At 36.4% G+C, this 24,661-nt stretch overlaps 1 protein-coding gene across 1 annotated transcript; it reads right to left on the reverse strand.

Moving 5' to 3' along the window:
• Positions 1-480: 480 nt before the first annotated feature.
• LOC149801088 (glutathione S-transferase P 1-like) lies at positions 481-21,671 on the reverse strand. The gene is made up of 8 exons (XM_089955125.1): positions 21,540-21,671; positions 16,488-16,523; positions 14,843-14,943; positions 10,815-10,902; positions 7,745-7,848; positions 4,725-4,781; positions 4,304-4,345; positions 481-1,284 (listed from the first exon to the last, which is right to left on the reverse strand). Coding segments are annotated over exons 1-8 (618 nt in total). The 5' UTR covers positions 21,541-21,671; the 3' UTR covers positions 481-1,095.
• Positions 21,672-24,661: the final 2,990 nt, after the last annotated feature.

Below are 24,661 nucleotides of genomic sequence, written 5' to 3' on the forward strand. Positions count from 1 at the left end.
AAGTAGAGTTCAACTAATAACATTGATCCTGATCTGCCATTACATAATGCTCTGGCAGATCAGGATCTGTTTATTCTACTGCTTACTCCTAACAAACTTCAGTGACCCAGATCTGCTGGCACATTATGCAAGAAGAAATCTGGGTCTATACATTGTGCAACTTGTCTCTACTTGTAGGCGCATATGTGTAGCTAACTTGTGGGTCCTCAGGAATCACCACAAAAAAACATACAAAGCAGTGTCCTCAAGACTAGCCTTGTAGATTTATATTTGACATGTCAATAACAAGTGACCAAAGTCTTTATTTGTGAAAGAAATAGATTTGACAGATAGCAAGGGTATTAGGATGATGAAAACAGAGAGAGAGAGAGAGAAAGAGAGTTAAAGCAATGGTTCTGGAAAAAACAAAAAATTGGTTATCAGCAGCAAATAGAGCTGTGATATGACTGATGATGAGACAAAAAAGAGAACTCTTATCACGACAGTTACACAAGTTTAATTTGGTCCTATTGTCAGAAGTGAATACAAGTAGTAAAATTCCACCTTCAAGATTGTTAAATGCATCACCCTTTGACAGCAAATTTTATTATCATTAAGGTCATCATATAAACCACTGGTAACTAAAGATGAAAACTAACCTTTAAATGAAGAAAAAGACTGAATTAAAGAGTATCTCCTGTGCAGTGAAACATTTAAAATTGACATAATGCAGAAACAAAATAGTGTATAAATGAAAAAGCACAAAACAAAAAAGAAAAGCAGCATTTTCTCTAAAACTCTTAGCTCAAACTTGGCAAATCTGAGTACTCCACAAAATCAGATGAACAAAAATAATAACGAAAACTCAATACTTTTTCCGTAAATGTGACTGGATTTGTTTGAAAGAAAACCTGTAATTTTTTTGGGTTGACATTTTTAATTAAAGAATACCACAATGCCCACGGTGATAAAAGTTATCAGAGGTTTCAAAATAAAATACTGCCATTTACGGTCTATGAATTTTCTTTTGTCTGATGTCTTTTCTGGTGATTTACCATTCACATCTGTCCTGCTGTCTATGAATTGTTTCTATTATTCAATGTCTTTTCTGGTGATTTACTGTTTTCCATTGCCATTAACAGGCAGCTTCTTCCAGGCATCGGTGTCTCTGTATTTCTTGATGTTTGGTCGGTTGGCTATCTCCTGATGGAAGGCTTTCAGGGTTGGGAAGGAATCCAGACATGATGGTGCCAGCAAAAGATGAATGTCAAGGAGATCAAAAAGGTTGTAGTCGGCATAGGTTTTCTGAATGTAAAATTTAGGATATACATTACTCTTCTTTTCATATTATGAAGAAAAAAATCTTAATTTATGCATAGCTAGTTTTCTGAAATTCAATTGTAAAAGGACATCACCATTTTCTTTATCAGGTTGTGAATAATAATAAATGAGTATGATAAGAGAATCAAAGGAAACAGTGTTTTACTAACTCGTTGTGCCTTAAATAACACCACTAGATCTGACCCGAAAGAACTTGAACACAAAACCTTCATGCAGTACCCTAATGTTGATGACACTCGTGCCATGTAATTTTTGTATACTTGGAAATGTTTCTGTGACAGAACTAGAATAATTATCATTGGCACCAGATTATCATACAAATATCTCGTACTTATGATAAATAACCAAGATGAACACATATCTGAAACAGTCACTGATCTTAACACATGATATGACCGTACGAAAACACTGTAATTACATGTGTATAAACAGTATTCTAAAGAGGAAAGCTTCAGTAGTTTACAAATCATGTGGCAGTACATGTATCACTTCCTTTTATAACAAGGTTTTTTATTTACAAATGATTTGTCTTCAAAATTGCAGAACTGTACAATTAGCAACATAGGAATACATCATTACAAAACTTTAACATACCATCACATAAACAAAGAAATAATACTTTAGAAGGAAAAGTATAATGTATTCGACTTGATGAAAATGTGGCGAATTCACCTGAAGAAAGATTTTATGTTGGCAATATTGAAATAAAAGATAAGGAGAGTATTCTGTAGTAGTGGGAGAATGGAGCAGATAGAAAGAGAATTGTTTTAAAAATGAAACAACGTATGTACCAAGATTTAAATAAAGCTTTTAATGGTCTTGTGATGTGCATGCCAATAATATCCAACTCACATTCCACGCCTAAGAATAAGAACTATTAATTTATGTTGCCATGAAATAACTCTGTAAGACAAGAACATTTTAATTATTATTTCTAGTTTTAAATGAAGATATTAACTGCTTTAAGTTATATGTAGCTTTCCTGCTATATACACATATACATGCACATCTCACAAATAGTCTCCCTCTGGAAAGGCCACCCATTTTATAAGGCCACTTTCTTGGTGTAAAAGGGGTGGCTGTATACGAAGGGGACCACTTTAATGCAAGCAGTATGGTGCTCTGGATAACGCAGAAAACCATATTTGCTTTGCAACTCTGCATTCCTGGGTTCAATCCAGTTTCATGCACAAGTAAGCATTAATGGCTCCCAGTAGTCGGTGGAATTGGAGTAAAGTGCCATGCCCCAGGATGCACCTACCAGTTCTGAATTCAGCAGCCAAACCACTGAACCACTGCATCTCAATTTCTCTTATAATATGCACAGGAGGTTGCAAATGGCCTATTCATCCTCAAGCCTGCAGTAGGGTGCAACTGGGCCTGCTTTTTTTAATCTGAGCATGCAGTGGGGTGCACTGGGCCAGTTTTTTTTTATCCCCATGCCTGCAGCATGGTACACTGGGTCTGTTTCTTTTCCCCAAGCCTTCAGCAGGGTGTACTGGGTCTGTTTCTTTTCCCCATGCCTGTAGCAGGGTGTACTGGGCCTGTTGTTTTTTATCCCAATGCATGCAGTAGGGTGCATCTGACCTATTCTTCATCCCCAAGCCTGCATTAGGGTGAATTGTGCCTGTTTTCTCCCCATGAATGCAGCAGGGTGCGTTAGACCTATTTTTCATCCCCAAGCTTGCAGTAGGGTGCATCTGGCATATTCTAGATCCCAACGTATGCAGTAGTGTGTATTGGGTATTTTCTTCATCCCCAAGTCTGCAGTAGGTACATCAGACATATTCATCCTGTGCACGGTTAGGTGCATCTAATGTTTTTCATCCCTAGGTGCACAGTAGGTGCATTGGGCTAATTCTTTGTCCCCTAGGATTCACTAGGGTTCAATGAACTTAAATCTTCTTCCACAGCTCTGTACAAGCTGCTGGAATTCGTTAAACTACTGAGATCAATTACAGTGAAACCTGTCTATATAAGACAAATAAGTGACCACACAATTCTGCCCAATATTGACAGAGTGTTAACACAATATAAATACTTAGATTTGTATGACAATAACCTTAGAGGAGGAGAATTATAGAGGTGTCCTTTATGTAAATTTGCATGACAATAACCTTAGAGAAGGGGAATTATAGATGTGTCCTTTATTTAAATTTGTATGACAATAACCTTAGAGAAGAGGAATTATAGATGTCCTTTATGTGCAGTTTTCCATTATATAGAGGATATAAATACTACTGCTATTCACTCAGGTCCACCTGCAAACAAAACAGACCCTGATTTGCATAATACACCAGCAGATCAAGGCCTATGCTGTCTATTCTACTGGGATTACTCCAAAAAACCTGCACAGACACAGATGTGCTAGTGCATTATGCGATAGCAGATCTAGGTCTATAAAGTTTGCATTTGGATCTGACTTGTACATGAGTATGTAAGATAAATGTTCAAATATTAAATGAAAGTTTGCTAAAGGAGGACTCAAAAGGCACCCAAACGTTTCTAAGTAACATGGGCACTACATAAGAAACATTAAATCCTTTGTTAAAATAGTGGGAACTGGCTGCTGTCATAGTCAACTATACAAATGGTTGTCCATTACATTTATGAGCACGATACTGAATACCGTATCTGCCCGTTGTATAATATCCAACTGCAAAGTTTAATCCAGCATTTTAGTGCCTCTAGTAATCTTCAAGTGGGATCAACAAAAGTGAAGTAGCTGATCCTGGTAGCCAGATAAAAATCTTACAAGTTTATGAAAATCAAATTTGGAGGACCAACATTTTATTTATTTAAAGTTGCTAGTCATTTACACCAGGAAACATTTTAGGGAAGAGAACAGATGTAGACCTAGATCTTCCACTGCATACTAATGCAACAGATCAGAGTTTGCAGTGGATGCTGTTGCTTGTTAGATACAGATAAAATCATGCTAAAAATTTTTTACCAGTGTTTATTATAAGATGGTAACTCTTACCTTCCCCTTAATAATTGCTCCAGATGAAGCCTTCAACAGTTTCTGAAATGAAAGAAATGAAAAGTATGTATTTTCAAGGACAATGTCACAGTAAGTCAATTGTTTTACACCACCTTCTGTTTTATGTCTCCTAGATAGCAGATATACTCTAAATTAACTAATTAATTATTCATAGATTTTGTAAATACAGTACACTGGTGGCCTAAATTTGTCTTGGATTACACAATACTTATTCTGTCCTGCACAATCAACTTTACTGTGACAAATATTTTCAGAAGTTGTGTCCTTATTGAATTTGGAGAAAAAAATTGTGCTTGCATAAATTACGCTGCATTTGGTTTTTCAAAGCTGATTTCAAGGTATTTCTACGCACTGTCATTGAAACATAAATAACACTTTCCAAAAAGTATTTTGTCCCTACCTCTAGGTACTGGAATTTGGCAGGCAAGCCAGCAATGAACTCTTCTTTTCCAGCATCCTGTGAGGAGAACAAAAATGTACATGTCCTGCATATTTGCACAATAAGTTATTACAGTACATGAGGGATCTGTTTTCATAAGATAAATGTCAGAGAACTTCCAGTTTTCTGTGGTTTTTGATTACAACAGACCTGTTTACCCATCCATATTTGTACGGAATAAAGCCCATCTGTACAGTCATTGATCTGAAAATACGATTTGAGGTTGCATTTATTTACTTTTTTAAATTAATTTTTAAGCCGTTTTTATTCCATATTGTTTCGTTGTATTGTCTCTTCGGTCCACATCCGCAGTCTGTGTCACATCACTGATTTTAACATTCTCAACATCCAGTTGTTTAAACAAAGAAAATGCCGCTGACAAGAAAATGGAAAGTCTAAACATAGAAAGCAGCATTTTCTATCAGTTTATAATTGTGTCCATGCCTTAAACCATCGTCTAAAAGAGAACATTTTGTGCTCTGCACTGTTTGCACATGTTGGTAGGAATGACTTTTCATGGCATGTGGAATCGGAAAATCGTGCAAAATTGGAATCATTAGTAAAGGGAAATATAAATATTTTGTCAATGATGAAGGGAAAGGAAATCAGTGATCAACATGTACTTCAAAAGCAAAGAACAAATGCTGAGGTGATTCTATGAGTTGATCGTAAATATGAATTTGTAATTGAGCACTGCCGACAAGTTAATGGAAGCAATGAAAAATGTTCCCAGATTCCAAAACTGCACAAGGTATTTAGAAACAATCAATCTCTTCTACCAATGAGTGGACAGATGACCAGCTTGATAGGATAAAGAGTGCCTATTATATCGCCATTAAAAACCCATAAACTAAGCCTTCATTAAGACATTAATTTCAAGTGGATCAGTTTAATATTGTTGACAAACATTGTGCAAAATAATATATAAAGCTCATTTCTGGTTCTAGTAAATGTTGACAAAACTGATACTAGCTGATACTAGATTTTATGGAATAATAAGATTGCCTTCACCTATCTAAATGAAGTTATTTTCTGAGTGGATAACAACGTCATAATGTTTTGTATTAAGTTTTCCTTAACCATGTCTAATGTAGAGAACTGGCTTTATTTAAAATGTTATGGATATGTGTGAAGCTGAGAAAACAGATTTTCTAGAGAAAGTAACATAGGTAATAAACCGAATGAATTTGGGTGTGTGGAGGTTTTCTTTTATGGTTTTTATCACTATAATATAAACAATATCTTTTAGTCAGTGGTGGTCAATTTTTGCAGATTTTGCCTTGAAACACAGAACTGCCTGAATGCCAGCATCTTTACAAACTAAGACTTATTTAAAGAATATTGTACAGTCAGTGTGTCAAGCAATACTACACAATGGTAATTAAAGTGTATTGATAGTGTCCACTATTTGTGCCCAGTTTTACAGGTGATGTATGCCATGTTAAGATGCTAGAAACAATGAAAATACTGAGAGACATTGCTTAAAATATTGACAAGAACATTTATGGGTAAATGGGTCTGGTATAACTTTTGGGGCTGAAAAATGAAATGATGAATGAAAACCATCAAATGTTAACGTCAGATTTCCGTAAATCTGGATAACCCACTTGCAGGTTAAGAAAGTGATGAAAAGAAAAAAAGTAACAGAACTGCAGGAAACTGACTCGTATTGCAGTAAAAAAATTCCTCAGTATTCAGCTTTACAACATTGACGTATTCTCTGTAATTTTTGTTTATAAAAAATGCAATGTTATAACATCATAAACTATTCTTGCACTTCATTTCACGGAATTATTTTATTACTATAAAATGAGGAAACTTATTACACTAAGAAATTAGCTGAAAATGAAAACTATTATTATTTTAACATAATTTACAAGCTTTCAAAAATAAAAACAATTAAGAAGTTTGCCATGGTTTGCATGTCAATCATGCCCTTCAGCTTTTGGTAAATTTGTGCTATATCCACCTAGATATTTCCAGACTAAAGCAAAATGACATTGGCCATGTGTACTTGAAAAAAACTGACCATACGAACAACTTTAACACTAATGTTAATCTCAGCTGTGCAGATATGTAGACAGACATACACAATGGACATCAAAATGATACTATGTTTATCTTCCGCCACGATAAGCTTAACAAAGATTATTAAAAAGTAATACAGACGTTTTGCATGAAGTTCACAAGTAGATGCAATTACCATTTTGAGCCACTAGAGATGTTTATCCAATAGGACGTACCAGGTGAAAACAAATTTAACTTCTGGTTGCACCTGAATGATTATGCAATTTTTGAAACACAAGTTTAATGGAGAATATAGGTCACTTGTGCACATCTAAATTGTTTCGCACAACTGACACGTTTATCTAATGCGACAATATTAATCATTTATGGTTGTCATTTTAAACCTGTTTATTCAACAGCAAAGCTAATCAAACTGTAAATAAGATGACTGAGCAAAATATGTGGCCTGAATACATTATTTAAATCCTACATTGAAATAAATAAGATTTAAACAAACGCAATTAAAAAAAAAAGATGTAAAGAAAAAATATACCAGGGTTTTATTAATGAATTTAAACCGCTCTGGTGGCCTAGTGGTTAGAGCGTCCACCTCAGATGGGGGAGGCTGTGGGTTAGATCCCCGACTGAGTCATACCAAAGACTTACAAAAATTGTACTAACAGCTGCCTCACTTGGCGCTCAGCATTAATAGGTTAGTGTTAAGACTGGTTGGCCTGGTGTCAGGATAATGTAACTGGGTGGGCCATCATGCTACATGTCTGCGGCATGATGCCCCAGTGCCAGACACCACTGTAAACTGCCACACTGCAGACATCATAGCTATATGACTGAAAAATAGTTAAAGCTATGTTAAAAATCCAAGTCACACACACACACACAACACTGATGAATTGGATCATTATCGTTAAACGAAATTTAATGAAAAACTTGAAATCATAATGATTTGCACTCACATAGTTTTGATAGATCAGTTTCACATATGCAAGTCGATAGTCCTCCACTCCATCATTAATCATGTCAATATGAGCACCTTCCTTGACGTCAGCACCATATAGATCTAAATTATGAAAAGACAAAATATACTATGCACAAAAGGGTAACATTTCTGAAAAAAGTTACAAACACTGTAGACTTAAAGGTAGATTAAAATAAAATTAAACACTTTATTTATACAAGAATACTAGATATAGGTTTTTCTTGCTGTGGTTTAACACCATTCTTCAGCAAATGATAGGCTATATGTGGTGACCAGTATAACTGGTGGAGGAAGACCCTGAGAAAACCCCTAGATATAGGTAGAGTAAGATAATATTAAATAGTTTATTTATATTACAGTATGTATATCTGTTATTGTAACTCATGGTACATGATTTTGTCTAATACTTGTAATTTTATTTATGACTATAAATTGTGGTTATTACATACAGCTGGATTTCGTATTTGCCAGGGGTCTGTTTTAAAATATTAAAGAATGCAAAATTGCATAGGATTCATAAATAGATGCCTACGTATGTGTTGAGTTACTAATAATAAAACTGTTAGTAAATATGTTTGAGATTTATCCCTTTTCCCACTGGACAGATCAGTCAGGTGTTATCTTAGAAGAATTCAGTTAATTTCTGTTAGATGAATTTGGTCATATGAATAGGTATTTTAAAATGTTAGATTGGGTAGTAAGATCTGTCACCTGGGGCAAACTGTGATGAATAGTCTTAACAGACTCTTGAATGTGTATACAAGGAGAGAGCTGAGCATTCAGTTCTATTCCTATTTTGGAGTTCTTATTTCATGTGTTCTTGTAACATAAATGTCTGCAGGTGTGTTTTATGTTGTACTTAGATATCACTTGAGAGAAAAAACATAGAAAGCACTTATATTTTTAACTATAATATTCTGGAACTATTGTGAATTATTTTAAGGAGTTATGGACAATGCCATGATTCTTGGCAGATTAGAACATTTCTGGTTCTGAAGTGTATATGAAACTTTTCATTCTTTATGGACTTTAATATAACTCTTTCAGGATTAGTATGGATTCACATCATAATACTTTTAAGTCCCTCTCACATTTTCATTTATAACTTAAAAAATTAAAGTATTTGTTAAGTTTTACAAAACTAGTTGGTGTTACATAGTATATGACCATAGAGTGGTAACAATATCTAAACACTAGATATATGTACAGTAAGATACAATTAAACACTTTATGTCCAATAACTAGATATAGGTAGAGAATTTTAACTGTTGACTTTTGACAAGTAAATGACAGATGAGATGAAGGCTCTCCCATACCCCTACCTTAGTTTTAATGAAAAATAAATATTAATTTTCATGTCAGTTAAGTAGTATTCAATAAACAAGTGAACCATTGTAAAGTCCTTTCATGTTTTGTTTTTTTATAGATACATTTCTATTTCCTACAAAATATGCCCCTCGAACACGGGTTGTTATAATGGGAATATATTATCTGTTTGACAACTTGAAACTCTCAATTATACAAAAGTGCAGGCTTGCTCCATGAAGAAATTTATATACACAGTGTATCATGGATAAAAATTTGTTTCAAACATTCTGAAACAATTCTAAAAACAAAAATATTTTAATGTTACTAAACAGCATCAGCATTTAGTTGAAATTTTTCCGAGTCAGAGAAACCGTGCGTGTTTAAAATATTGACTGCAGTTGATTGCAAATTATTTTATTTCTAGCAGTCTTGTACTTAAAAAATATAGAGCAAAAAGTTCAGATTTTGTGAAATAGTATTTTGATCTTTTTTCTTTCCTATTTTCACTTATGTTGCATGCATAATTCAATTTGTGATAATTCTGTTTAAAAAACCTGAATCACAGAAATTGTTTTAACTGTAAGAAAGATACAGTATTAGTTTAAATGCAAAATTTCAAAAGAAATGTTATATGCTCAATTCTGTCATGAGATTTCCATCAGAAAAGGAGATATTCACTGTTTCTGATAAATACCTAGTTAATAACCAATACTAGTTAATAGCTAAAGAATAACAATAACCTTGAAATTCTTGTATAAATATTACATCCAAATTTTTCTCATTCTTACCACAATATCAATTTTGCACCTGAATTGTTATTAGCCTCAAGCTAAATTGTATACCAGTAATATGCAACTGTGAATTACACTCAGGACAATGGGAACATCTTTGTATATGAAGCTTTCATTTGTTTTCTTTGAATGAAAACCTAATGACAGCTTTAGTTTTGCAATGAAATTTGAACCATTTTTAAACTTACTGGTTAGTTGGGACTTGTATTAATGATTCCAAGTTATCAGGCTGTATCTTTTGTAAATAAAATCTTAATAGGGAACCTCATGGCATAATAATATAATAAAAATAGATTTGAACATCGTTTTAAACTTTGTGAATAATGTGGACAAGCACTGTCAATTAGAAAACTGAAAGTTGAATATTTTCCATGGCTTCTTTTAAACCTTTTTTCATAGCAACTATGACAGGAACAAATAACTTGTTACAGAAAAAAGGGGTTTTCTAACGAAATATGTGGAAAAGGGCTTTCAAACAAGGATCCCTTGAGGGGACTGGTATTTACTGGTCAAACATAATTTTTAAGAATTCAAGATTAGACCATTTCTTCATTTAGAAGGTGGAGTCTTTAAACCACCTCTGATATTCTTCAGCAACAACAGATTTTTGAATTAGCTGCTCTGGTGGACACATTGGATTTAAGATTGGAACAATTTATTTTGGACCAAAAAGTCTTCTGGTGAAAAGTTAATGTTGATGTGACTTTCCATTCTTGGCGGAGTAATGAGAGTATTTTCAAAACGGCTGCAATGTAGGCTATATTGGATATCAGATTGGCATCATTTTTATTTAGGACCAAAATGACATTAGAAGACTATTGGTGAAAGTGTAATGTTCATACGACTAGCCATCCAGAGAAGAAACAATAAGATTATTTTAGATGGCAATTGTGGTGGACCATCCCATAAGCTTGCCTAGACTATGACCAGCAGAACTAAAAATCTTACCATGTTTTCTTCCCAAATACCTCAGCATGGTGTTGGACTGTACAAGTTCAAAGTCACCATCAATTAACTGTGGCACTTGTCCAAAAGCCTGAAATAAAAGACATGAAAATAATATTGCTGCAACTTCATGTGGCAACCCACATCAAGCTGACTGGTTTAGATTTGGTGTTGTATGGCACAACAACACAAGTTATTAATTTCTAAGGCAACTGGAACAAAGTGCCTTGCAGAAAGAAACATGGAAGCCAACCCAGATTAATTCAATGGTACGATTCAAACCTGCATCATTTGACATTAGTCTGACATGCTGTTCATCAGGCTATTGTGGCCTGACTGTCTGGTTGAAGATAATGTTATCATTTAGCAACACATGAATTGAGTGGAAAGAACGTCAGTACAATGTGCAAATAACTACAAAACCAAAAATTTACATATTCAACAATAGCCTTACTGTTGAAACGATAAATCCCATTCCCCAATTTATGAATTTATGTACCATATATACAAACTTAGAAGCTATATCCAAAGAGACTTTTTTTTTTATGATAAGTAGCACTTATATAATTTTAATGATGACCAAAATTGTGATCATCTTAACTTACGACGGAAAAAACATTACAAGAAGTCTTCTGGTGAAAATCCATGTTGATATGACTTCATGCTGGTGAAGAAGTAACAATGACAAGCTGTTCAAGATGGCTGCCATGATGGCCCTATCAGATTCGCATGATTTCTATTTAAGATCAACTAGACATCGTAAGAAGACTTCTGGTGAAGCACTAAGTCCATATGCCCCAGCCATCTCAAACCTGCCAACCTAGACAAGACCGTTTCAGTAAGGCATTTCATTTATTTTCTGTGGGATGGTCTGTTGTCAATCACAAGTTTGACCAGCTTTCAGTAAGGTGCAACAAAATATAAAAACTGCTACTGTAAAGCTGGAAAACATCTTTTAAAGTTTGGTATTTGAAACATGCAATGGTAAACATTATGTTCAACTTAAAGATTTGTAAAGTACATGTAAACCTTATTTACCACTTGCACGGTTGCACAAACTTAAGTTCAAAAGACTATGCAGGTCAATTGCTTGTTGCTATCTCTCAACTTAACCTAATGTTTAGAATTTTTTTCTCCATTTCATAGGATGGCAATCATTTATCCCACCACATGACAGACTCAAACTGACATGTCTATTACACATTGTGTCCCTCCTCACTTTTATTCACAGGAATCTGAAAATTACTTTCTTCTTCTGTGCTTTTCAGAGACTTATTTTCCTTTTCATCTTCAAGATGTGTCAATTGCTGGATACACTTTTAAAAAAATTCTATGATCAACAGCTTGATCATGCAAATGCTTTGCATGAACAAATGTGCAGTTTCAAGCATCTGAGGCATTGTAATAAAGTTAGTCTGGTTCCCTGAATAACTCCACTAATTCTAATATGAAACCTGGATCAAGATCAAGCACAGATGAACCAATCATCTGCATTTTTCAGCAACAATCGTTTTCCTGCAGCTTTTGCTTTTATTCCACAAGCCCCTATTTTACGGGTCATTTTTGTAAGGGTTGGCAGGTCTACCATCTAGGAGAAGTGACAATAATATCTCAAAGATGGCCATAGTGGTGGCCACATTAGTTGTCATACTGGCACCATTTTCATTTTCAACTAACTAAACACAATCTTTCTGTGATAATACTGCATTAGCATTATGACCCGTTTGGTGGCCACTAGGGGTGAAATGATTTGCCACATATTGATATCATTCATGATACACAACCTATGATGCAATACAGTGGTGGGGTGGTGCCATTTTACGATTCATTTGTTCAACGGATCACTTTTTCCTGTCAGTGAGAGGTTTATATACCCCTTCGTTGTCAATCCCATTTTATACATTGACAAATTGTTTATATTTCTAGTAGCAGATTAGACATGGACTTATCATCTGTTCATATACCATTCTCATCCTTGACAAGACACAAAAAGTCCTTCCAAACAGACTACCTGTTAGGTATCAGTGACCAATATTCAACCTTTTAAGCCATTTCAGGCTGCTCCATCTGATCAGATGCAGGACTCATCTTGGTCAGCATAACTCTGGTTTGTCCTGCATAAATGTTTTTAGAACATCTTGTTACCAATTTAAAAAAAGTAACACGTGTGTAATTTCCTCATACCAAAGAAATCTTATCTAAAAGAAATTCAAGGGTTGGAGAGGAGATGACTAACAACCAGTTCCATTACATTGTACTTCCTGCAGATGCAAAATGACTGCTGCAGCCAAAGACACTAAATTGTGCCACTGAAAAAGAAACTGTTGACAATACCCTCAACTCTTGTACAATTTAAGAAGGTGACTATAACTGTGTGGTACGGAACTGTTTGTCAAATCTGTGATAATCTTTGTTCATCCCATCCGTAGCTGATGACATATATCAGTGTAATAGAAGACCATATAAACTTGATCCCCATTTTTGATTTAAGTACTTTACTTCATTTAACAGCCACTCTTGCATGAAGTTTCTCTATTGCTTTGTATCTGAAATGACCTAGTCTGGATGTCAATACATCCCATGTGTCACACAGTGAGTATGCTAGTTAGTTTCAATTCATGGTTACTGTTTTACTCCAGACAAAATCTGCCAATTTGAATTAGATGTGACATATTTCTCTGCAACACACACTGGAAATACAGCCCTCGAACTTGATATAAGCAGAAAGATGCAAAGCAACTGAGAAACTTTGCATAATGTGGTTATTAAATGAAAAGAAAAGTATGCAAATCATGGGTAGGGAAATGTCTTATTGTATGTTACAGTGGCTGAGCATGTGGATGTGATAAATTAATCAACATGGAATTGACAGGGTTGGAACAGGCTGACATATCTTAAACCACATGATTCAGTCACCTTATGTTTGCTAATTTGTGGAAGACGAGTAGGTGTTGTCAATAGTTTTTCTTTCTTACTGACAAACATGAGCGCATGTTCCTGCAACTGCAGTCTCAAACAAAGTCTCAATTTAAAGAATGAAAAGGCAACTGACTACTAATTATTAACTGCAGAAGATTAAAAGTAACTTGTATGTTAAATATCATTTTGAATAGATTCTTCACTTCTTGTATCAATACGGAAAAAGTATCGATTAATCATTTCACCCCTAGTGGCTACATTAGATGGCCTGATTACAAGATTTTAAAGATGGCCACTGTGGCAACCAAACTGGAAGTACAAGCAGTGCCACTTTCATTCATAACCAACTAAAAATCAAAAGAAGTCTTCTCATGAAAACACCATGTCAATATGACCCTTTGTTCAAAAGCTGTGATAACATTTTTATGATGGATGCTGTGGTGGCCACATTAAACATCAGATCAGCACCGATTTCATTCAGAACCAACTAGACATCATAAGAAGCCTTTGAGTGAAAACCCCATGTTTATATAACCATCGATTCAGGAGGACTTGTTATACTTTAAAAAGGTTGTACTGAATGCTACTGTGACAGCCATATTACGCACCGGACTGGCAACATTTTTGTTTTGGATCAACTAGATATCAAGTTTTTTTTTTAAAATCCCTATGTTTATATGACCATTCATTCCAGAGGTGTTGCAATAAGAATTTCGAGATGTCAACTGCGGCATTCGTATTGGATGTTTGAGCAACACTACTGTCATTTAGGACCAATTAGCGATGTGTGCGTAAAGTTTCATGGCAGTCTTTTAATGAAATCTGAAGGAGTAGTGAAAACAAACTTCTGTTAATGCACAGAAGGACAACAGACCATCCTGTAAGATCTTGTGATCATTGACTGGTAGAGCTAAACACCCACATTTATATTATTTTAATACACATTTCTTTCACATGAACATATTTAAATGACTCCAAATCATAATCGTAGGTTGTTTTACTTTTTAAAAATGTTTTCTGACTTAAATTTTCACTATCTAATCTATGGCTGCTAGGCAATGGATTTATCCAACTGAATTTTTGGAGTCCTCATTAAATGAGAGAGAGAATACCAGTTTTGGTTTCCAGCTGTCTGGCCAGCCATCGCTGCAATTCACGTCTTCGTAGGGGAGACCATTGTCAACAAGCAGGAGACGGATTGGCTCAATACGACCTGAAGAAGGGACATGTAAAATACCATAAATTCATTTTTTGATGAAAACAAAGAAGACGAGTAACTTGTCTTCCAAAAAGAATGTGGGTGTTACAAATACCTTGACATACAGCTTTCTGACATCTTTGTATTATCTCTACCCAAAGGAAGTCCTTAATACCTTGACATCCAGTTTTCAGACAGGTCTGTATTACCTTGACCCAAGCAAAGCACTTAAAAGAAGTGTGATGAAAAGTGCTCACAGAAACATGTCTTACTGTGCTAAACAAAATCCATAATCTGAAAGATAAATTCCAAGACCTATGATTTTTAACCTGCAAATGAACAGGAAGCTATATCTATCCAAGTAGAGTCTAACTATAATGTCGCAGGAGAAATGGTTGCAAGAAAATGGTCTTATCAGTCAGAACCCATAATAATACATAACTATGGCTTCAGTGACCTCAATAGTTGTCCCTTTTGATCCTAAAGCTTTAGGGTGTTGCCTTCATTTCATGGCAGTTTCAGAATCTACACAAATGGAGCTGCAGGAAATTTGTCTTATCATGCAGAAACCAAAGTAATGATTTAGTTCCAGTGATCTTGAACTTGCATAGAATTGCCTCTTATCTAGGTACAGCCAGGGTATCCATTTATCTCTTATGTAATAACATCATTTCCACCTCAAGGAGATGAACAGCATTTAAGTAAATATGAAAGCTATCATTCCAGTGTGCTTTGTTGATGGATGAATGGGGGGGCTTGACAATAAACTTTTTCACAGGTAAATAGGTGTCGGTTACTGGATGCATCATTTTACTCAAATAAACTCCAACACATCATTTATAATATTAAAAATATATTTATACTGTGTTGCTGCTTTAAAAAAAAAGTTATATTATGTGAAATATATTATTAATGATCTGTTACTTTCAATGTTTTATGGATCATGTGATAACTGGTGTAGTTGTTAAATGAAATCAGGTAACCTGCAGTTGAATCCATCTTAAATGATTTCACTATTTAGTTTTCTTTTATTTTCATAATATATTCTATGTTTATCAATATCCATTTTATTACACATGGGCACTTGGATTAAAAGAAAGCAGAAGAAAACTCAATAAAAATGTGCTGAAGATGTCAATATTGTTCAGCCCAAAAATTTAATGTCAATTATTATTAAAAATTAATAAAACCCTCCATTTTCTTTACTACTTTTCTTTTTCAATTCCAAGCCAAAATAATGACATTTAAAAAAATATATCTTCCATTTTAGTCTTATAAACACTATTTATGCTAATAAAGCATGCCTGGCCCATTTTCAACTGTTAATTAGATATGTTACATGTTCGAAGTCAATGATAGTGGGGGCAAATATGACCCAGTCAATAACAGGAAGTGGAGAGTGAAAGTGTTAGTCATTAATTATCAATTAAAAACATTTATATAAATATATTTTGTGAGTGAATTCCAGTTAAAAGACGTGCAGGGGTGGGATTTAGAATATGAAGCAAGAGATTTATTTAGAATTAAAATTGCACTAAAAGCATTTTGAAAGGTCTCACCTCTAATAGGGAAGTAGACAAGCTTGTATGCCGTCACTGGAAAGAAAGGAAGATCAAAATGAGAAAATATACAGGAGATGGCAGAAATTAAGACTGTAGTGAAGCATAAGATCCTGATGGGGTTCACACTTTCTATATTATAATATTTAGATACCGTCCATTCGAGTCTGTTATCCTAGCATATTGATATATCAAAGACTCTTTTCTTCAATTACTGATGCATGACTGGGTCATTATCTCAAATAGGTCCAGTCAGTTGATTACCTCGCCTTTAACAAATCTGATTCACAACATGAGTTGATGAATTACATGCACTAACGCTGCCAACTTCTCTTCTGCTTCTCTCCCCACCCTCAAATGTTGTGAAGAATTGCCCCCCACACACATACTAAGGAGAATGTGAACTATGAAAATTTCAGATGCAAAATACCCCCCCCCACCAATAAACACCTCACAATTGTGCCTCCTTTGCCTGATGCCAGTGGGAAAGTGACCTGTCGCCCCTCCCAATCCAAATCCACTCGTGCTGCCAAGGACACAGAAGTCACAGTATCTCAGTAGTTAGTGTGTGTATTTTTGGATTTTAAACATTGCTTTAACAATTTTTCAGTCGTATCGCTATGATGTCTGCAGTGTGACAGTTTATAGTGATGCCTTAGCACTGCGGCATCATGCTGCAGACATGTAACATGATGTCCCACCCAGTCACATTATCATGGCACTAAGGCCAACGAGTCCTAACACTAACCTCTTAATGCTTAGTGCAAAACGAGGCAGCTGTTAGTACAATTTTTACAAGTCTTTCGTATGACTCAGCTGGAGTTCGAACCCATGACCTCCTGCATCTGGGGCAGATACTCAAACCAACAGGTCACCGGAGCGGTCAGTAGTTAAGTGTGTAGTGTTCATTGCCTAAAGGTTGCAGTTTGTATTCATACACTGAATCAGGCAAGGTCAGCTACCATGTAGCCTTGAGCACACACTCTAGAACAGTCTCGCTTGCACTGACTTTTGGTCTCGCATTTTGACCCGACTTCTTTGACTAGTTATGACGCTCAACTTCCCAAAATGACCTTTAAGCTTTATGGAAATCCAAAGAGGCACATGTTCAAAATATGAGAGCTCATTTAATGACCTTTGGAAGGCAATTACTTTATCAAGCTTTTTCAAACAATTATAAGTCATTTTTGTATGCACATTTTGTTGCATATCCACAAATATGCACATGATCTAGTTGATGAAATGATGGTATGAATCATGATGAGTTGCAAATTATCCTCTTAGCCAGCAGTGCTACCATCTTTTGGAATGAATATATCTATATATAAATATAAAAATGTCAGATGCAAAATGCGCTCCCCAAAAACATATGCATACACACATACATAGAGAGAGAAAGAGAAAGAACATATATATACATATATAAATTTCTGCCACATGTCTGCAAAAACATCAAGACATAAAAAAATTCTGCAATTAGCAGTAATAAAACTCTGCAGGTGTCAGCAACAAAGAGATGTGATTTCACTTATTTACATGCATGCAATTTCAGAGATCTGAATTTTTCATAAATGATTTGTAAACAATTTGCAATTCAAGTTTAGTCTTAAATGTTCTTCAGCACATGATAACTAGTCCAACAAGTTGTCAGTAACTTAAAATCTAATAAAACGGAACACAGAACAGTGATGAACACCATATATGCTTGCTGGTAAGTCTTATGCAACACCAAACAACAAAGATCCTGATTTGCCATCGCATAATAAACTGCCATATCAGGGTCTATACTGGCTGTTATACTTAATACCCCCAACAAACTGCACAGACCCAGTATGCATCAGCAGATCTGGGTCTATGCAGCTGCAGTTGGATCCAATTGGTTATAGTATGTTCCAAGTTCAATTCAATTAGAATATTTTAATAATGTAATTACTCTGCATCTAACATTTATTCCACTTATCAAAGAGGGCTGTGGTGGCTTAGTGGCTAGCTTGCAGTACTCTTGACCAAAAGTATCCGATTCCAGTCAGACCAGCCTGGACCAGCTACAATGGTGTGTTCTTCGGCAAGGCACTTAGCTCTAACTGCCTTGACACTAAATAACCTATCTGTGTTGCAGTGCATTTTAAATTCTTTATAATTTCAAGACTTCAAATTCAATTTTCATACAATTTTTTCCACACTCACAAACCTTTTGTCAATGATAATACTTTTTAAGGAGAAAAAACTCAGTTTAACGAGGTAATTACTGGATGGGAAGATTCGCCTAGAATTAGAGGACAGTTTTAAGCATGAGTGGTAATAAATTTACATGGATGGAGACCAAAGAGACAGCAGTCTTGCATCAATGAACCAAATTCTTCTACTTTACATTTCTGAAGCAGGTCATACAAAATTAGTACACAAAACATTAACATAAACAACAGCCAGCCTATTTTTCCTTTTATCACTGCACCATATTTCACAGATTTACCAATATTTATTTTACACATCCTTTACAGAATTTTAACATCTCTACATTCCATGTTTTATCTTGTACTTCAAGTTTACATTTATCTGGAAGGGTTAATCTTCCTTAAGTTTTTGTGCAATTTATTTTTATATATTTTGAATTTTACTTAGCACCAAATGTAGCCATTATTGTGCTGACGTGCTGATTAAACGTCAATACATCCACACTTACCTGCATTATATATTACTATTATCTTGCGATTCCAAGAACCTCTCAATAGCAATCATAGGGGTCGTCGATGACATCATCTAGGAAAGGTTTACGTACATTTCGTAGGAAATATTCGTTAGTACGCGGCATTCGTTTAAAGAAGCGTTCACCAGTCTAATGGGTCCCTGGGTTTATGTCATGTTTAGAAAATTCTTACTACGGTTATAGCCTATCATGCGCTGAAAATGGCAATAAATCCCTCAAAAATACCAAACCAAATTACTAAAGGGACGACCATGTCCAATAAATGTATCGCGTAATAGACCAGTTGCTCCTGTTTCTCCCACTGCACACCTCCGATCAATTATCTAGACTAGTACTGAGATGGCCTGGCCTTGACCCGAATACTACAGCGCCGCAGCTGTGACACGAAACCTGATCGGTTTGTTTTTAACGTTGTCAGAAACTGTTAAAACACTATATTAAAATTGTCGCACATAAAGCACTCAGTGATACACAGATCACTAAGATTTATAAATAAACATACAGAACAGATTTCATCAAACACTCAGAAAAAAACAGACCAAGGGGCTCTGAAGCTATGGATGATGCAGGTAGAAGGGGGGGGGGGTTTAAAGGCATTTTCCTTACAAAGTAAATATCAGTTTAGGTTGAGACAAATAATTTCTAAAGTTACAAATTACAATTATGGCTTTGCAATACAGTTTTTAACCAAGTCGACTCCGTTGTTGACTGGTCGATATTGACCATTAATCTAGTTTTAATAGAGATAATACGAAGCGATATTCCACTGATCAAAATTTATGCTACTACATCTGACAATGATTTTCGTAACAAATAGTTTCAAGAATTATTACGTACAATGGGGCCCGGGTTACCAAGTGGTTTAAGGCCCTCGCCTTCACAGATCACTGACATCTCACCTCTGTCAGCGTGGGTTCGAGTCTTAGCTCCGCCAACCTATGTATGTGAGAAAGCTTGCCAGTAGATTCCGGCGGGTCGATGTTTCTACACGGTTTCTTCCCCAACTATAGTGTCCTCTAATGTACTGCCAATCATGTGCTGAAAAATGGTGTTAAACCTAAAACAATCAAGTACAACGCTTGAACGATTTCCCGCGCCGCGCAAAGTTTCCACCCCATATTCAACAATTTCAGTGACCGTCGAATCTTAGGGCGCAAATGGGGTCGGGTGAAAGACTTGCATTGTAAGACTAGGGAGCAAATGGGCACGTTGCGCGACGTGGCGTTTGCACATTATGTACACACACTCCCCCGCAAGCTTTGCTAGGCAGCACCACAAATCGGGTGGGGAAAAATATTGGTAATACAAGCAGGGCCGGCGCCAGACCCGGCCAGACTATCTGGCGCCCTAGGCAAGGTTATATTCTGGCGCACACCCCCCCCCCCGAAAATATCAATTTCCAAATTTATAAACAATTTTTTTTAAAAAATTGAAAATGAGTGCGTCCCCCTGAAATCAGCGCCCTAGGCGGCTGCCTAATTTGCCTATATGGTAGCGCCGGCCCTGAATAAAAGGTATGTTGCAGTTATGCACATTCGAATCTACCCATGCCCGCTTAATATCTTGTATGCAAAAACGTTGCTAATGCGGCGGGTCCTAAATTTAAAAACAAAACAAAACAACAAAAAACTCGGGGAAAATTCACTGATGTTCGACGACGACAACAATGGTGACAACTGGGTGTCTGTTCAACACAGCAGGAAAAAAAATCAAAAAAATATACATTCTTGACTTTGGAAAACATGAAATTCATAGCAGTACTTTGATGCAACTCTTCCTCAAACCTCCACCCCTAAAACACGAGGTATCAGACGAGTATACTGTAGTCACTGCTATAACCGACAAAACAACTGCAAATTTTGGTACGTAAAATAAAGAGGGCGGATTTTTTAATAAACTTAGAACTAGAGCAACAAGTCGTTCTCCGCCGTTTTAGTTTCTTCTGACGCGGGTCATGGCTGGTAGCACGTTAGAAAAAGAGTAGACAACACGTTGGTCTAACTTATAACGATCTGCTGATCTTCTACAAATAATGAAATATCCTTGCTTGAATATCCAAGTATCGGATGCATTCATAATCAAAAAACTTGCGTACGCACAGTCCGCAACTTGCCATTCTTCGTTTTATTTTAACAATCACGTGCTTCAAACTTACCAAACCAGCTAAAAAGTGCATGTCATTATGTCCCCTATGATGACAATGATATTACTGTTGGCGTGCTCTACAATGTTCTGCTGAAATTTCTTTCAAAATCAGTAAACGTGTACACATCTATTAGTAAAAACTGACGCATCCGCCGCCAACCAACATATGTAATGCAAAAACGGTAATGAAATATACTTACTTGTTCTGCTAGCTATGCCGGTACTCACTGAGACTAGGCCTAAAGCTGGTTGTAACTGAACGCAAGGTAAGGATGATTAGAGGTTCTGTTGGGGAAAATCTGTCTGGTTTCTAGCTGTGTAGTATTATCTTGCGCAAACTCAGTGACATTTGAAAGGATGCATACGTGAAGCAATGAAGACGTTATGCATTATCAGCTAGGTCATCTTTAAGGGGGCGGGGTCCGTGGGATAGAACCCCTGGTGGTGGGTCAGGGGGCTAAACCATCGGAAGCTCCTGTACTTTTAAGTGTTTCCAGGGCATACTTTAAATGTTAACCATCAAGCTAACTGTAAATGTTCCGCTTGTTTTTAAGGAGCTCTTTAGCTCCGCTTTTACAATCCCAAGGGGACGGCAGGGACGTCATTTCAACTTTTTTTTCGGGTGAGGGCAGAACTTGGTTGGGGGGGGGGGGGAGTCAAAACTTGACGGGCTTGTTAATTTTCGTATATAGGGCAACAGCAATTTTACATTTTACAGCACATGCAAATTCGGGGGGGGGGGGGGGCGGGGTTTGGGACTTTCCTGGGGGACGGGGTTTGGGATGGAAAAAGAAAATAAAGATAAAGATATTATTTCTCAAGAAAACGTGGCAACATAATTCATTCCTTGTACTCTTCCTACGTTCGTGGGTTTAGGGTTATGTAGGGTTGAAGGCCTTAACAATATCAACAATTTCAGGCTTGTAGGCTGAAACAATGGACGTATCAGGTGGATGGTCAAGCCGACCTTCGAACCCATGTGGACTGTTGTGAGATATCAATGATCTGTAAAGGCGAGTGCCTAGACCGCTCGGCCACCACCACTGCTTTATTACGTATGTCTACGCTTGCAACTGCTTATATATTGTCGTGTAATTCGCCCTTGTAATTCAGGTCACGCTAGGTACAAATTTAAGGGCCGAGTGGTCTAAAGCGCTCTCCGTTACGGATCACTGCCATCTCACCTCTGTCTGCGTGGATTTGAGTCTCGGATTCGGCCAATGTGGATATGTGAGAAAGCTTGCCAGTAGCTTCTCGAGGGTCGGTGGTTCTTTCCGGTGATTTCCCTGGTTCTTCCTCCACCATTAATACTGGCCGCCATGTATAGCCTATCGTATGTTGAAAAATGGCGTTAAACCCTACAACAACAACAACAACAACAAAATTAAGGGCGACGTGTACGAGTAGTTGGTAGATATACGTAAAGGCTAGTCATAAGACTGCGTGTTTAATTTGGATTTTTAACATAGCTTTAACAAGTTTTCAGTCATATCGCTATGATGTCTGCAGTGTGACAGTTTATAGTGATGTCTAGCACTGGCACATCATGCCACAGACACGTAGCATCATGTCCCACCCAGTCACTTTATTCTAACACCAGACCGACCAATCCTAACACTCAGCTCTTAATGCTGAACACCCAACGAGGCAGCTGTTAGTACCATATTTATAACTCTTTGGTATGACGGCCAGGGCTCGAACCTGCGACCTCTCGCTTCCGAGGCGGATGCTCTAACCACTAGGCCGCCGGAGCGGTCTTATAAGACTACAATCATACGCGTAAATACAACCCTCGCGGCCCCAGCAATGCGGGGCTGGGGTGAAGTGGACATGCAAGAGGAGGAGGCAAAACTGAAGTTACGTCACTGACTGCAATCCTTTATCAACTTCCTACCTCGGGGGTAAGGGCTGCAGGGATGGAATGTAAGGATGGGTGAACTGATGAATAGCGGAAACAAGCAGACAATTATGTGCATGTGTTTTATTTTGAGCCATGCAACTTTCGACAAATTAGCATAACACATGCTATTTATATTATTTGTGGTAGTTGCCACAATTTTAAGCGCCTTCTATCAACTTCTTATGCCATATTCATCAGGGCCGGAATAATCCATGGTTTAATAAGTCTATAGTCTAAGGTCATCATATTTTGTAGGACCTCCTTTAGTCCATCCATTCCATACTTAAATAACAGCTCAGTGACACTTGTGCGGCCATCCCGTCCCATCCGATTCAGGACCCTCATAAGCATAATCCGGTCACGGTTGCGTTGCAGATTTAGATGAACTCTCTCTTCCTCAGAGCAGTGGCCCAGGGTTGCACGAGAAAGCATATATCAACTAGAACTGTGTTTATGAAACAAGAATGATTGCCATATGCAGTGACCTAATTTGGTGGGATGGTATCAGTTGTATGAATGGGTGCCAACTGTAAGAATATATCCTTAACATTTCAAGACTTTGTAAAACGTTTCTTTGGTGGTGGTGGTGGGTTTACGTTGATTACTTAAAGGCATTGGTAGCTTAAATTCACACACACACACACACACACACACACACTTTTAAAACCTATATGCCATACAAAGTTTAAATTTTAGTTTGCACCTAAAAGTTCTGTACAGACGAAACAAGATACTTATCATTGTAAATGTATGTTCAGTTTTGTTTTTTAATTTTCATGATTACGAACAATTAATTTTGCATAAACTGCTATTCCCTGATGTATACATTGTTGCTGATATTTATTTTAAGATGAACGAATCATAGTTGAAGAACAAGTGACTTGAAGAGGCATTTAAGTTTTAATGATTAGTACTGACCCACAGAATATGATATAAGCATGAAGTTATATGACGGCCAATTTTATTGTCAGTAGTGAAGGGGGATATTATAGGGTCTATGGGATTTATCATTAAAAACACCCTTGGGAACATATAGGGTCTATGTAAATTTAACATGGAGAAAAATCGTGGGAACATATAGGGTCTATGGGAATTAACATGGAGAAAAACCCTGGGACAATACAGGGTCTATGGGAATTAACATGGCCAAAAACCCTGGGACAATATAGGGTCTATGTATATTTAACATGGCCAAAAAAAAACCCTTGGGACTGTATAGGGTCTATGTAAAATTGAAACATAAAAAAATAAAAAATAAAAAAGGGGTAGGCAATGGAAAGGCTATCTCTTTTCGAGAAATATGGCTGGCCCTGAAAAGGGCCTTTGGATTTTCTTCTAATTTCTTCTTTTCCTCCACCAATTTCTTATTTTATCTCCTACACTCTTCTTCTCTTTCTTTTTTTTCTTCTCCTCCTCTTCTTT

This window comes from Sinohyriopsis cumingii, chromosome 4 (assembly GCF_028554795.1).
Source record: "Sinohyriopsis cumingii isolate HCF-2022 chromosome 4, ASM2855479v2, whole genome shotgun sequence".
Classification (NCBI taxonomy): Eukaryota; Metazoa; Mollusca; class Bivalvia; order Unionida; family Unionidae; genus Sinohyriopsis; species Sinohyriopsis cumingii.

Bases quoted from the DNA above. Each gene is read 5' to 3' on its own strand.
- LOC149801088 (XM_089955125.1), bottom strand. The intron at 14,944-16,487 runs GTGAGACCTTTC...TCCCTTCTTCAG, and splicing joins TGTCTACTTCCCTATTAGAG to GTCGTATTGAGCCAATCCGT. The intron at 10,903-14,842 runs GTATTCTCTCTC...CTTTTATTTCAG, and splicing joins ACAGCTGGAAACCAAAACTG to GCTTTTGGACAAGTGCCACA.